This window comes from Ovis aries, chromosome 19 (assembly GCF_016772045.2).
Source record: "Ovis aries strain OAR_USU_Benz2616 breed Rambouillet chromosome 19, ARS-UI_Ramb_v3.0, whole genome shotgun sequence".
Lineage (NCBI taxonomy): Eukaryota > Metazoa > Chordata > Mammalia > Artiodactyla > Bovidae > Ovis > Ovis aries.
The window spans coordinates 38939966-38955484 of record NC_056072.1 but is presented as its reverse complement, the minus strand read 5'-3'; the positions used below and the strand labels follow the sequence as shown (position 1 = coordinate 38955484).

At 42.0% G+C, this 15519-nt stretch overlaps 1 protein-coding gene across 23 annotated transcripts in view; it reads right to left on the bottom strand.

Annotated features, from left to right (window-relative positions):
- CADPS (calcium dependent secretion activator) overlaps positions 1-15519 on the bottom strand; it is a 478855-nt gene that overhangs the window by 67846 nt on the left and 395490 nt on the right. For all 23 annotated transcript variants that reach the window (XM_060402261.1, XM_060402259.1, XM_060402264.1 and 20 more), the window contains 3 exons: positions 14096-14251; positions 10005-10152; positions 177-251 (listed from right to left, as the gene is read on the bottom strand). In XM_060402261.1, coding sequence (XP_060258244.1) covers positions 177-251; positions 10005-10152; positions 14096-14251 — 379 coding nt within the window. The remainder of the gene's footprint in view (positions 1-176; positions 252-10004; positions 10153-14095; positions 14252-15519) is intronic.

Sequence of the window (15519 nt, the reverse complement as noted above, 5' to 3'; positions counted from 1 at the left end):
CCGGGCTCACAATCATCAGAAAATCCTTCAGAGCTGCAGCGGGGGGACATACTATCTTGTTTCCTGAGAAATACAAGCACCCAGCGCAACTTTTTAACGTGTTACATTTTAATGGAAACGCAGACATAACAAAGCAATATTCACAATGAAACATTTCACCTGAAGCTGAAGGTTACCTTTGCAACCAAGAGTGTTATCATTTCTTTGACAGTTTCTTCAATTAGTTCGTCTATTTTTGAATGGTATTGATGCTAAAGAACACAGAAAGACAAACATTAGCATGTTTGGGAGGTGCTGGCACTGCATCCATCGGTAATTTTTAGACAACACAATTTATAAATAAAATGTGGCCGGCAGACCTATTTTATTTCCATAGTCCCAGAAGCAGCTGTAAGATTCTGACTCCATGTCTTTGAAGAAGAAAGATCAGAAGCTCTTAAAAAAAAAAAAAATGACCAGACACATCGTTCCTTACCCAAAGCTTTTGCTGGCTTTGATATGTGTAGACACACACATTTACAAATAGGATGCAGGGGTGGCTTAACAAATGGTCTGGCAGTGTGTTGATCTGGGTCTTATAAAGCAAGACACTGCACTGATTTAATATAGAGGATGAAAATTATTTTTAGGAAACTGCTGGGTGATGTGACTTTGGGAATCACAAACTCCAAAGGGAATGTGACCAAGACTGACTGATTTTGCACAAACTGTTCTCAAGTTATCAGATCCTTTGCGTTACCGCCTGAGAGCCGCCCAGTTATATCTCCAGGGGTTGACTCAGTCTAAAGGCAAAGCATCTCTCTAGGAACTCCTGTGGCAGTTACTCAGTTTCTTCATTTGTGGAGAAGCAGACCCAGGTTTATAGGTTCTCCTGAGACTGCTAAGCTTTTCAATTTATCGTACTGCCACTGTCAATTAAAACTTAAACAGTAATGCAAAAACAAATCCCCACACAAACAAAAATCTGCTGTAAATGCCAGGGAAAAAGGAAAAGCGATTTCAACAGAAGATACTGCATGCCAGCTCCTTGACATTTATTAGATCATTTTAGTATCCATTTGAATTATTCCATATTTCCTTAATAAAAAATAGCAATGCAAAACATTGCTATTTGGAAAGGAAAATGCACTTACCCACTCTTTAGCAAACTTTCAGAAGGATGATTAATTAGGAACAGAAAAGAAAAGAAACAGTGCAAATAAAAATTAGGACAAAAGGACACATGAGAAAAATAAAAATTAAACAAAGCATCCAAAAAGTTATGAAAACATACATAAAAAATAAGCCATAGAAATGTGGTTTGATATTCTGATAACTGGCAATTAGGAGCAAAGGGATGTGAATTAGGTAAATTCACTTAAAGTCATAGGTGAATTCTGATTGTAATTGGAAGACTGAGATAAAGTCCCAGTGCAGAGTTGGTAAGTCATGATGTCTAAGAAAATACGGCTCAGTTTCCTCATCTGCAAAACAAACAGGTAATACTACTACCACCCAGGACCAATGATAAGGGAGGGAAACTAGTAGGGAATGAGGCAAACTCTGTATGAAGACATTTAGCATTATTAATATGATGATAAAACCACAGCTAAGTCCTTTCCTGCCAGTCCTGCTCTCAAGCTCAAAAATCTACTTTGAAGATCATACTGAGGGTCTAGATGTGAAACCATTTTGTCAACTATAGCTGCAATTCAAATATTTGTTCAAGGTCATAAAGGAGAAGACAAAGCAAGGGAGCGATCACCATCAGTCATCTCATTTTAGTTTTTTTAAATTTATTGAAGGATAATTGCTTTATCATTTTAGTTGATTAGAGGAAAATAAGGACATGAATGGTCCATGTTGGCTCTACTGGTAGCTTCATGAAAGTGGCATAAACCTTCAGGTAAATGGAAAAACTATTTGGAGGATTCTGTGTTAGATGCACAAAGAAAGATGTCAGAGCAAAAGAATTTCAGGAGTATTGACGAAACTCCAAATTCATTTTTAGGTCTTGAGATAAGATCCAGAATCACATGCTTACTTTCCCTCCCCATGTGACTGCCTCACTCTGCTAGATTTTCTTTAGAATTACTATAAATGATTCACCTTTATTCAATTAATTATGAGGTTTAACTCAGGAAAGCTAGCTGCAGGCAAAATAATATAATGTGAAATATTAAATGAGGGGCTTCTAACCAAGCAAAGAACATCACTGAGAACAGGAACTCTCTCTTTAAACACTTGGCTGAAATGGCAGACAAAGCCAACAGCAATCACTCTCCACACTCTAAGAAAGATTCAGGCTTGGGCTTTCCTGGTGCTCCAGTGGTTAAGAATCTCCCTGCCAATGCAGGGGACCAGGGTTTGATCCCTGGTCCAGAAGGATCCCAAATGTCTGTGGAGCCTGCGAGCTCCAACTACTCAGCCTGCACACCTAGAGCCTGTGCTGTGTAACAAGAGAAGCCACTGCAAAGAGAAGTCTGCTCATCGCAACTAGAGAGACAGTAGCCTCCGCCTGCTGCAACTAGAGAAAGTCCCTGCATGGCAACGAAGACACAGGGCAATCAAATATAAATAAATAATTCTTTTTTTAAAAGGGAGATTCAGGCTCTTGATTGGAAGATTAACAATGTTATTTTGGCTTCAGAAGTGAGAGAACCTCAAACCTTTTCATTCTCTAAGGTATCCAAGCTAAAGTTTATGGAGACATGGGAGCCTCTTCCTACCTTCAATATTTCCATGCGGAACACAGTCCTGAGGCATTCTCCAGGGAGAATCACTGTCACTCCCTTTCTCTCTTGGTGAATATTGGGATCTCCACGCTTCTACACCTTTTTTTCCTACTTATAAAAAAAGGCATCTGCCATGATTATTCTGCTTCTGACTTCCACAGGAAAAACTTGAGCATGTTCATCTCTGCCAGTCTATTTCCTCCTCTCCTCAGTGGGGCTAGAATTAAACCTCTTGTGAAAGTAGGTTGACCAAACAAAGTCATGAAACGATGCTTGGAAACATAATTTAGAAACCCAGAACTGCTATCTGGCAGAATCACTACTACAGTTACTAATTGATTACTACAATGTTTACATGTGTGTATACCTTCTCTCTGCTGTGCTGTGCTCAGCTGCTCATGTCTGGCTCTTTCTGTCCTTACGGACTATAGCCCGTCAGGCTCCTGTGTCCATGGGATTGTCCAGGCAAGAATACTGCAGTGGGTTGCCATTTCCTCCTCCAGGGGATCTTCCTGACCCAGGGATCAAACCTGCGTCTCCTGTACTGACAGGTGGATTCTTTACTGCTGAACCACCAGGGAAGCTCTTATATGTAAACTATAATCTGAATTAAATAAAACCTACTTTGGGAAAGGTTGTAGGGCAGGGTAGTTATCTACTCTGTTAATCACATAGCAAAGGGTTACGTATCAAAGCAGCCCCCATTGCTAGTCAAGTAATTACAAAAACCATGAATTCCTTTCACCGGATTCTTCTGAGACTTATTTGACTGACTTGCTTTTCGGGAGAAATAGTGACCAAGGAATGTGCCTTCACTCTGTTCTCTCAGGAGACAAATTGTTCCCTGCAGATGAAAAGCTCCATGAAGGCATATAAATACTATTGTGGAATCTTTTAATTACCATCCTATCTAGATAGTATTTCCTTGGTGGCTCAGATGGTAAAGAATCTGCCTGCCATGCAGGAGACCCAGCTTCAATCCCTGGGTGGGGAAGGTCCCCTGGAGAAGGGAATGGCTACTGACTCCAGCATTCTTGCCTGGAGAATCCCAGTGGACAGAGGAGTCTGGAGGGCTACAGGCCATGGCATTGCAAAGAGCTGGATATGACTGAGTGACCAACACTAGATAATACTAGATTATCTTGTCACAAAATTTCTTGCAGTCAAAGGAACTATCCAATTCTGCCTGTAACCTCAGTCAGTTCAGTTCAGTCGCTCAGCCGTGTCCAACTCTTTGTGACCCCATGGACTGCAGCACGTCAGGCTTCCCTGTCCATCACCAACTCCCAGAGCCTACTCAAACTCATGTCCATTGAGTCGGTAATGCCATCCAACCATCTCATCCTCTGTTGTCCCCTTCTCCTCCTGCCTTCAATCTTTCCCAGCATCAGGGTCTTTTCAAATGAGTCAGTTCTTCGCATCAGGTGGCCAAAGTATTGCGAGTTTCAGCTTCAGCATCAGTCCTTCCAATGAGAATTCAGGACTGATTTCCTTTAGGATGGCCTGGTTGGATCTCCTTGCAGTCCATAGGACTCTCAAGAGTCTTCTCCAACACCACAGTTCAAAAGCATCAATTCTTCAGTGCTCAGCTTTCTTTATAGTCCAACTCTCACATCCATACATGACCATTGGAAAAACCATAGCTTTGACTAGATGGACCTTTGTTGGCAAAGTAATGTCTCTGCTTTTTAATATGCTGTCTAGGTTGGTCCCAGCTTTTCTTCCAAGCAGCAAGCATCTTTTAATTTCATGGCTTCAGTCACCATCTGCAGTGATTTTGGAGCCCCTCAAAATTAAGTCTCTCAATATTTCCATTGTTTCCCCATCTATTTGCCATGAAGTGGTGGGACCGGATGCCATGATCTTAGTTTTCTGAATGTTGAGTTTTAAGCCAACTGTTTCACTCTCCTCTTTCACTTTCATCAAGAAGCTCTTTAGTTCGTCTTTGTTTTCTGCCATAAGGGTAGTGTCATCTGCATATCTGAGGTTATTGATATCTTTCCCAGCAATCTTGATTCCAGTCTGTAACCTAATATGGTACAAAAGGGGATCCTGCCTACTTTGGCATTTTTCAGTCCTCTCTGTTGGTTTTCTTAGGTTGGTTTGACCCAAAGGGCTTCCCTGCTGGCTCAGCTGATAAAGAACCTGCCTGCGATGTGAGAGACCTGGGTTAGATCCCTGGGTTGTGAATATCCCCTGGAGAAGGGAACAGCTACCCACTCCAGTATTCTGGCCTGAAGAATTCTATGGACTGTATAGACCATGGGGTCACAAAGAGTCAGAGATGACTGAGCCACTTTCACAATAATCATAACAATATTTCTAAGGTATATTCTAGGGCACTAGGTTGTGATGACAGCAAGGGAACCACTGATCTTCATTGGCATGGAAAGTTTGGAGAGTTTACTTTTGCTTCTGATGAGCTAAGTTGCAACGAATTCACAATCACTTTGTGAAAATTATTCCACTTGACTTCCTGTGCTGCACATTTTGCCTTGTCATGGAACAGATTGTGTGTACGTTGTCTTTCTGTTAAGACCATCTGACCTTGGAAATGAGACGAAAACACACTAGACCAAGTGAGAAACTATTTAATACACAATTTCCTCTCTATTGGGGCTTGACAAATTTTAATGAAAAAATAAATATTTAAGATGGAAAAGTATGGTTAACAAATGTTTCAACAGCTGCCTTTAAATGAGACTTTATCCCAGTGATGAAATTCAGGAAGTGATCTTAAAATTGGAAAACACTGTATCACCTGGTTGATATCTAGTCCAAAATACCTTAAGGGAGTTGGAATCTAGATAGAAACAGGTATAAGTCACTAGATATATAATATGAGTTTACTATCAAAATTTTCACAAAATGAAAAGAGAGTGAAGTCTCTCAGTTTTGTTTAACTCTTTGTGAGCCCACTGACTGTAGCCTGCTAGGTTACTCCATCCATGGGATTTTCCAGGCCAGAATATTTGAGTGGGTTGCCATTCCCTTCTCCAGGGGATCTTCCTGACCCAGTCGAACCCAGGTCTCCTGCATTACAGGCAGATTCTTTAGTGTCTGAGCCACCAGGGAAGCCCCACAAAATGAAAGCTACATAAAAACATTGGACTTCTTTCCACCCAGTATTGTGATGTCTCCAGCCACCCTTGGCCAATCTCACTTTAACAATTGTTTTACTTTGGAGATGAATATCACCATTCTACAAAGTGAGAAAAATTGAGAGATCACTTGCATGAGACTTCCCAATAAAGTTCTGGCCAAGGTCATGGCTACAGAGCCAGATGTGTGAAGGAAGTACATATTTACAAGGATGTCTGGTTTCATTCTCACTGTTCTCAGTCATTTGGCATTCTAAGATCAGAAGAGGCCTCATTTTTCACTTAAGTGTCTCTGATACAGTTATATCAGGGAGAAATGGCATAGAAGGTCACTCTAGCATGGCTTGGGAAAGTGACAGGCCTAGGGTAAGGATCACAGACTAGAATACAGTATTGGATGTGCTCTTAATAAAGATCATTTAGTTCAGTTGTCTGTGCAGTAGTTCTGGGAAATTGTGAAACATTTATAAGTGTCAGTTATTGTTTTCATTAAAAAAAAAAGGAAATAAAGCATGTTGACTCATTTAGGGGTAAATACATGAAGTTTTTTCTACCACATAAAATAGAATAATGTCCAGAAAAAAGCAGTCACTGCTGTTTAGCCTTGAAAATGTTACTATTTGGGAATATCCAAGACAACTTTCTAATCTTACATACAGAAATTAGGAAGCTTTATCCCCAATTCTGACAAGCTACATACCTCTCAAATGTTGTGTGTTGCGTACTCTCTCTCTCATCTGACAAATGACAGCAAGATTATGAGCGTAAGTGACTTGCTCAACGTCATGTAGTTTGGTAGCTAATGTGTAGAATTCGTATGATTTAGTTACTAAAGCCCTTGGACAATTTATTCAAGAAAACCAAGGCTTTGAGATTAAGCCAATGTCATACTACTCTAGCACGGAACAGATTAGTGGTAAAAATAAGAGACGGTCAACTGTGGCAAAACAAACTGGTTATTTCTCATCCTATATCTCCAACCAGGGTCTACAGGCTGGCCTGACAAGGCCCTGAAATAGTACAGTGAAATTTATCAAAGTATGTTTTTTTTTTCCTCCTGGAAAATGGCTTCATCCACTTCATTAGATTCTTAGTAGGCTGCCTGACAACACCTCCCTCCACTCCTTCACCCTACTACCACTACCCTCTCAACTCCAGTTCAGAAAGAAAAGATCAGAGTGACTAGTTCTGTTTGAAAAGATGGTTCAGCCATCTGACCAGGTAGGCAGGAGTTCTATGATCAAGGCCATAGCTGAGTCAAACTGAAGAGGGACTGTAAAAGTTGCCAAGGGTAAAGGAAAGCCAATCCTAGGGACATCACCCTTTCCTACCCTGAATGGTGCCATCCTTGTAAAACTCAGTTAAAATGGACATGCCAAGCAGCTATGAGGAGAAACAGATAAAATGGATTTAAACATTTTTCTATTTTAAACAATGTTACCAAGAAAGTAAAAAAATAAAAACCAACCCATAGCAGGTAAGAAAATACCTGTAAATCATATATATGATAATGGTCTGATATCCAAAAGATATAAAGAACTCTCATAATCAAACAACAGATAACAACCCAACTGTGAAAAGGAGCAAGAGATTTGAGCGAATAGACTCTTCTTTAAAGAAGACATACAAGTGGTCAGTATGCTCATCAAAAGATGGCCAACACCACAAATCAAAACTATAATGAGATTCTGTGTCGTCCACACTAGGATGGTGATACCAAAAAAGATGGTTAAGAAGAAGTAGTATTGGCTAAGTTATGGAGAAATAGGATTTCTCGTACATTGCTGACAGGACTGTAAAACGGTGCAGCCACTTTGCACAACAGTTTCATTGTTCCTTACAAGGTAAACACAGAGTTACCGTAAGACCCAGCAATTTCACTCTTAGGTATATATCCAAGAGAAGTGAAACAGAGGTCCACATGAAAATGTGGACAGGAATCTTTGCAGAAGCATTACTCGTAGTAGCTAAAAAATAGAAGCAACTCAAATGTCTATCAACTGACGAAGTGATAAACGAAGTGTGGTATATTCACGTAACAGAATATTATTCAGCTATAAAAAGGAAATACGAATACATGCAATAACAATGGGTGAATCTTGAAGACACTTTGCTATGTGAAAGAAACCAGATTTTCAAGGGTTACACATGAGATGCCAGTGATATGAAAAGCTCAGAATAGGAAAATCCTTGGAGACTATAAGTAGAGGGGTGGTTATCTAGTGTTGGGAAGGGAGAGTTGAGGAATTCCTACTAATGGGTCTGAGTTTCTTTTCAGGGGGATGAAAATGTCCTACAACTGACTGTGGTGATGGCTGCACAATTTTGTGAATATACTAAAAATGACTGAATCGTACTCTTTAAAAGGCTGAATTTTATGGTATGTGAATTATATATCATAATATAAAAAAGCTCAAAGGGAGAAACATTTAGAAGGGATGATACTTTGGAGTTTGAATTCAAAGGTATTTTAATGAACTTTAGATATCACTAAGAACAGGTTTTTAAAGTAGACTCTGTGAAGCCTATAAGATTGTTCAGAGTCCCCCAGAGAAGTGTTGGTGGGTAGGTGGCTGGTGGGCAGTGAAGAAGCGCAGAGGTGGAGTGGAATATGGTAGGTTGGACTCTGGGCCCCCTATTTCTTGAATTCCTGCCCCCTCCATTTCATCCAGAACAATTTTATTCATTCCATATGCTGGCCTTCTTGGTGAGGTCTGAAGAATCGACAGCTAAAAACAGCCTTAATGAAACTATCCTTTTACAGATGAGGAGACTGAGGTTTGAAGAAGCTGAGTGACTTGATCAGCTCCAGTTTGCAGCACCGCCCTAGGAAAAGAACCAGGGTATGGATGCCCATCTAACCTAAGCCTTTCTCAGGAGGCTGGCTTGTCACACCTCAGCTGTTCTCCATAACTCTTTTTGGATACTAAGCCTCCAGACCAGTGGTTTTCACAATGGGGTCTCCAGACCAGCCAGCAGCATCAGCATCACTAGGAAATTTGTCAAAAATACAAATTCTTGGACCACACCTGAGACCTATTGGAAACTCGAGTGGGGTGAGACCCAACAATCTGGGTTTTAAAAAGCTCTCTGGATGAGTCTGATAGGCACTGAAACTGGATACCTACTGCTCCAGATAGTTCTCATGCAGTGAATATAGCCAGCAAAGAGAACCACTGGCACCTCGCATTTGAGCGTAGTGCTCAGAACACAGCCCCCTGGGGCAAGGTACCCTACAAGAAGATCCATCAGGAGCAGCAGCTAACAGGGATGGCTGAGGAAGCTGACTTGGAGGGGAAAGAAGGTTAGAGACAGTCTTGCCAGGAAGAGAATACCACCAACCCACATTTAAAAATGGAAGGTGCTGAAAGAGAAAATAAATAACGAATAAGGAGCAAATATAATTTAGTAAAAATTCTGAGCATATAAGGCTGGTATCGAAAGATCTGATTTAGGAGCAATTTATGCCAATTGGCAACAACATGAGAGTTGCCAGAAATGTTTCTGAATTAATTCTAAATTGGTATATGAATATCTAGCTGGCTTAAGGCCATCAGAGAAAAATGATCATGATAGTCTTTAATCAAGCCCAAGTTGCTGTTTCTTTCTCCTTTACATTTTAAATACCACTTTGGGATTTGAAACTTAGCAAAGGACTAAACTTTTGGTCAGGGAAGATTCACAATCCACTCAGTCTAAGGGAAATGAAAAGCCTGGGATTTCTTGGAAGTTCAAAGCCTGCTGGCTGGGGACTGGGTGGCAGGGTGAGCTAATGCTATACATCCTTGAGGCTGTGTGATGCTAAGAAGAGCTCTCTCCTGCTGCCCAGATGCTCAGGTAATGAAATGTATTTCCCATGTGAAAATGACTTGCATTCTGTCAAACACACCTGCTGGAGATGCCAGCCCAACAAATAAGGTCATCAAGCTTGATCTGACTGAAAGGAACTTTATGGTCACCCCAAGCCCAGACGAGAATCACTTCCAAGTGACTGGCATAGTCATCAGCACATGCCTTAGAAATTTACTTAATGAACAGACAGCAAACATTCATCTGTGGCTTGATCCACGTTAGAGTGTATTTCTGAAACTAGCAGGCTAGAGTAGATGGAAGGAATTTATGAAGTTTTCTTCTACATGATCAATGGAGGAGGGGATGAAATCTGTATCTTTTTTTTTTTTTTTTTTACCTCTTGGCCCATTTCCATGCTGCAAAGTTTTGTTGATTGAGCTTTGGCATCAACCATAACATTAAACATGGTGCATATTGACTGTGGGACTCGGAAATCTGTTGATCGACTGGTTTTTTGCAGCTTAACTTCAAATGCAATCCTGGTTCTATTAAAACAAAGTAGGAAAAGACCGATTCAGCATTCAGATGGCAGCAGGTGGAGGAGACATTTTCTGAGAGGTCAGTGAAAAAGAAAATTGAAGGCTGTAATCAGTTTCAATCGACAATGACTTCACATGTGTTCTTTTAAAAATGACTTTCCCAGCTAAGGAAGCCTATTCACAGAGACAGCCACGTAAACCCTTCCTTTCTCCACAGCACATGGAACACCTGTAGCTCAGCGTATTTCTGTCTATAGTTTACATGCTATGGAGAACCCTAATTGCAGAAGAATGAATGAATGAACAAAAACTCAATTACAGCATTATAGCATATATAAGTTCACTCACATTTGCACCTGACTACATTGAAATACTTCATTAAAAAACAACAACCCCCACCCCCTAAAGCAGTTTCTAATGTTAAAAAATCTCATGGTGGGAAATATCTTAAATGACATTATTTTTTCCCCCTTTCTGGTTGTGAAAGAGAGAGACATAAAAATTCAACAAGTTCATTATATTGCTCTAAAGACTAAAAATATAGGATGGTTACCTTTGGGGAGGAGACTGAAATTAGGAGGAGTGGTCCTGGAGAGTGCTTCTACTATGTTTTTTTTTTTTTTGGCTGTTTCTGGGGTTTTACAATGTTAAAGTATTGCTTTGCAATAAGATGATATTATTTTTACAAGTAAAAGCATCATAATATACTTACCATTTTAAGAAGTATACAGCGGTGGAAACTTAAAGTGACTTGATTTTGACATAGGTCAAATTATGATCCCATCAATGTGCTAACTGCTCACAGGAAAAACCTAGTCTGACATGAGCAGGTGGTAATACAGGGCGGAGATGTAATCCTTGGTATCAGCATTGTAAAGGGGGCCAGTTAAGATTTTAAGAGGTTTCAGAGAAGTGGGTCAATGTCATGACATGTCTCTTAAAAAAAAAAGCACCTGGTTAGTAAGTGGCTTTAATAATGCTCCTTCTGTCTGGTGCATCTTTTGAGCATTGTTCACGGTCAGGTTCTGGAGATCACGCAGCCACCAGGAGAGCACTACTTTAAGAGGTATTTGTAGCAGTTTTCTAACAGTGCATAGGGAGGACCACACAGCTAGTTAGCTCAGGAAAGGATGCCAGCTTGCTAACACACCCTGGGTGCATGCAGGGAAGCCAAGTATAATTTCTAAGGTTGGAAGCCCAGTTCTTAAGAAAAAAAAAAAAAAGAACTAAAAGGAAAAAAAAAACCCTTAAAACACTCCTATATATTATATGATCATGTTAAAGATAAATGTATCTTGGCTCCCAAAGACTCGGTGCACTGAAGAAGCTTTCTACTCATGATGATCATTTTAAGCTACGTTGAAAATACATTGCTTTCTGGTTTTGTGAAAAGGGGGCCTGATGCGGACTGACTTGGACAGGTCCCTGCACTGATCTTCTGAGGTTTGTGTGCCAGTTCCGGCCCCAATTTGAGAAATGGAAATGCTAAATCACTCCCTTACAATGAAGTAATCATCTTCTGTTTTCACAGGAGAGCTGTTCATAGCCCTTGGAGTGTGTGGCTGTGAAAAAAGGAAGCTGAATGCAAAATTAATATGACTGAGAGGGCTCCATGGGATGGAAAAGCCAAGGTCAGTTACTACACTGCCTCTCAGAGGGTGGTTAGGGTGCCTTATTTTGTGTGGATCTCACATAAAGGAGACAAGAAGCTCCGTCAAATGTATGATTTCGACTGCTGAGAAACTCTGAAATGAATGCCTGATTGACTTTCAGGCACTGCACATTTACACCTATGTAGTAATGTTCTTGTCCTTCTAGAACAAGACCCTTTTATTCTTTCCCAAAGAGGAAAGCTAACGTTCTAGGCTCTACTCATGTACATTCTATGTCTTACAACATCCAAGGACTTCTTCAATTTTTAACTGCTGAATCTGGGGGTCTGGGGATGGTATTTGCCACTATGCTTGCTCTGATCTGCTTTTGTTGGGGCCTCAATTGAAAGGGACATCGGGAAATTTATGTGTACATGTGAAGCTGACCAACTTCTGTTCACAAAAGGTTACCTAACAGCTGCTATATGTCAGGCATGAGGAGGGGACCTGAGGAAGGTTAGGAGCTCATAATGAACAAGATACACTTCCTGCTTTTCAGTAGCCCACAGTCTTGGTGGTGGATGAACCATAAAGACGTGTGATAAGGGGAATTCCCTGGCAGTCCAGTGGTTAGGACTCCGAACTTTCACAGCAGAGGGTGTGGCAGGTTCAATCCCTGGTTGGGGAACTAAGATCCCGCTAGCCAAGCCATGTGGTGAGGGAGGAAACAGAGTCACTACCTACCTTTTACATCCCTGTGTCTTCCCTTTTCCTTACAACATCTCCCTATTTCTTACTCCATACTCAGAAGTCTGGCTTCTCAGAGAAGGGCAAACAACTCTTTGTGTACAATTGTGTGCAGAGACCAGAAGCTAGTAAGGCTTCCTTCTAGTGCACTGTAGCCAATGTGTAGCTAGAACTGTGCATCTAGTTGTAGATCAAAGGAGAACTTTTCAGCACAGGGAGACTGCCCTGCAAGGATTTTTTGGTGGGTGTTATGGCTTTAGGGAAAGACTTGCTTTTCCTAAAAGTGACCATGTAGGAAGTGGGGGAAATCAAAACCCTAAGGAAAGATTTTGACCACTGGTTTGAGAAATAGGCTTGTCTTTGGTTCTAGGATTGGGAAGAAAAGAGTAAAACACAAAACCTGAGTCCCTAGGACTTTAAGCTTTTAGAAGTGCCATCAGACAGACACCTGCCCAGAGTCCTTGGTGCACACAGCCCCTTTCCCAATTCATGCTGTGATGCTCCCCAACCTGGGACTGTGCTGTTCTTTTGCCTTTTCGGCCTCCAGTTCTGATGCTATTCCTTCTCGTCTCTTCTTGCAAGATACAAGATACCAGATTCAGATCACTCTCAGCCAAACCCAGCCCCCATCACACACAACTGATCCATCAACTCAACTACAGAACATCTGGAGATCCAGAGGAGTCTGTGGTGTCTGGGAGACTGGGGGTTTTTGTGAGCGAGGAAAGATAATGAAACAGTTATGGACTGGAAAAGGAACTTGGATGTGTGTCTGGAGATAGACAGGGTGATGATAATGATGTCAAACCAGACAAATCTCCTCTCTCTCTCTGATATTCAGATATAGACACTCCATGAGGGAAGGGATGTGATCTCCCACCCTTCTTGGCGTGCCAAGAACTCAGCACTCGGCCTGGCAGACAGGAGGAGCCCAAACAGTTTTTGTTTCTGGTCCTCATTTTCTTATTTCTCTGGAAAGTCTACCTGGAAAGCACAAATGCAGCATCCCCACCTCAATCCCACATGCCATGGTGACAAAATGGGCAATGTGTAGGAAACCAGAATGCACAATTAATGTCTCATGCCCCTTTGTTGCTATCTAGTCAGATTTTGGGCAAGATAACTCATGGTCAGCATGTGGTATGTGCTCACAAAACGAACGGTGCTGTGGAGGTCTTATCCACATCACTGGAGAGTCAAGAGATGCCTGCTCCCTGTGCTTAAAATAGTGGATTAGTAGGTTCTCCTCTTTCTTTCCAGCCAGCTACCCACCCATACATACACTCATACATTTAACAAATACATATGAACTAAACATTTTGTGCCAGACACTTATGGGTATTAAGGATATAGAGACAAGAAGAACCCTTTCCTCACAGAGCTGAATGAAAACATGGGCAGCCTTAATTTGTGCCCCCTTTTGTTGGGTTTGGCAAGATGTGGTAAGGTGAACAGAAGCTGTAGTGTGGTCACCACTCCAGCTGACTATGACAAGCAGTCACCTCCCAGACACTCCAAATGACGGCTGACTCAGAGCAGCCACCCAGCCCTTCCTGAGTCAGTGCACAGCAGGGAAGGTGTGCAGAACCTGTCCAGCCACCTGTGCTCACCTTTTGACACAAGATTCGATCATGTCACTTGCCATCAGCTTCAGCCGTTGTTCCAGGTGCTTTCCAAACTCTTCTTCGGGCCAGTGCAAGTCCCGAATGAAGGTCTGCAGGGCATCGAGTTTCCAGAATAGATCTTCTGAAGTGCCTGATCCATTACTGGCAGGATAAAAATGAGAAAATAAGACTCACCCACTGGCCAAGGGTTCTGCAAAAGCTGACACAGAACAAGGGGCGGGGGGACTAGAAGGCTTAAGGCAAACAGTGGCTTCCACATACAAAACGACGAGTGTTGGCGGTGGAGGTGGGGGCAATCTCCACTGGCAGATTAGAGTTTTACCATACATGACTTAGCAGGCTTTGTTCGGCCAATTATTCCAGACCAGTGAGAAGTCTGAGGACGTGTTGCCCCATCACTCGAACAATGTATGGTAAAAATCAGCCTTCTTTTAATAACCACATTAACACATGTGATGATTCAGATGAAGGCCACGAACCAGGGGGAGAAGTAGGTCTCAACGGATAATAACTACATGGCAACATGCAGTTATTAGAATTCAGGGTTTCATGCATTTCCCCAGCTCCCCTCCAGAGCGGAGGCCTCTTGGAGACTGCACAAGACTTTTAGTTGTAAAAGGACAGTGCTAACAAAGTGGTGAGCGAGGACCCACTTTCTCCCTTGAAGAGCTGGAAAGAAATTAGGGTGACTCAAACCAAGCCGAGTACACCTGGATGCCTTGAATCCGAGATTCTTGCTCAGTTTGGTTATTATTCCAATTTTCATAGACCAGCCCATTGCATGACAGCCCCAGGACAGGGTGGGTTGTTGGGGGGAGGTGAGTGGACAAGGAATATTTGCAAAGCTTTAGGGCACAAAACCCGAGCTCCTGTACTGTTGCACCATCTTACCCAGCCCTCTGTACAGATGGAGAAACTGGTCTCGATTCCTTTCTGTACAATGGCGTTTAAGAAACATCTACCTGGGGCAGCGACGGAAAGCCTGTGTACGGGAACTGCTCCACCTCCCACCCTCTCAACCTTCTCTGGCTGGCTTCCTCTTTTAAAACAATTCCATTGGGAGCTCTAAGGGGTGGCCACCCCCCACCCCCTTCCTCGCATACCACTAATGCTAACACGGCAATTTATAAAATGTCCAACATACCATGCATTACCACTTGTTCTGACATCGTCTATAGAAACAGATGAGAGTGGGTGTTTCTATTGTGACAGATGCCAGCTGCATTGAATTAATGCTTCAGAGAGAGAAAGATAGCTAGTGCATAAGTGCATACACAGCTACTGCGGGGGGGGGGGCGGGGTCGGGGGGCAGACTCCCAACATGCCGGGAGGGAGCCCACGGCCTGCACCAACAGGATCACGTTTTCAAGGACAGACCAGTCTGAGGTCAGTACGTAGATGTATCTGAC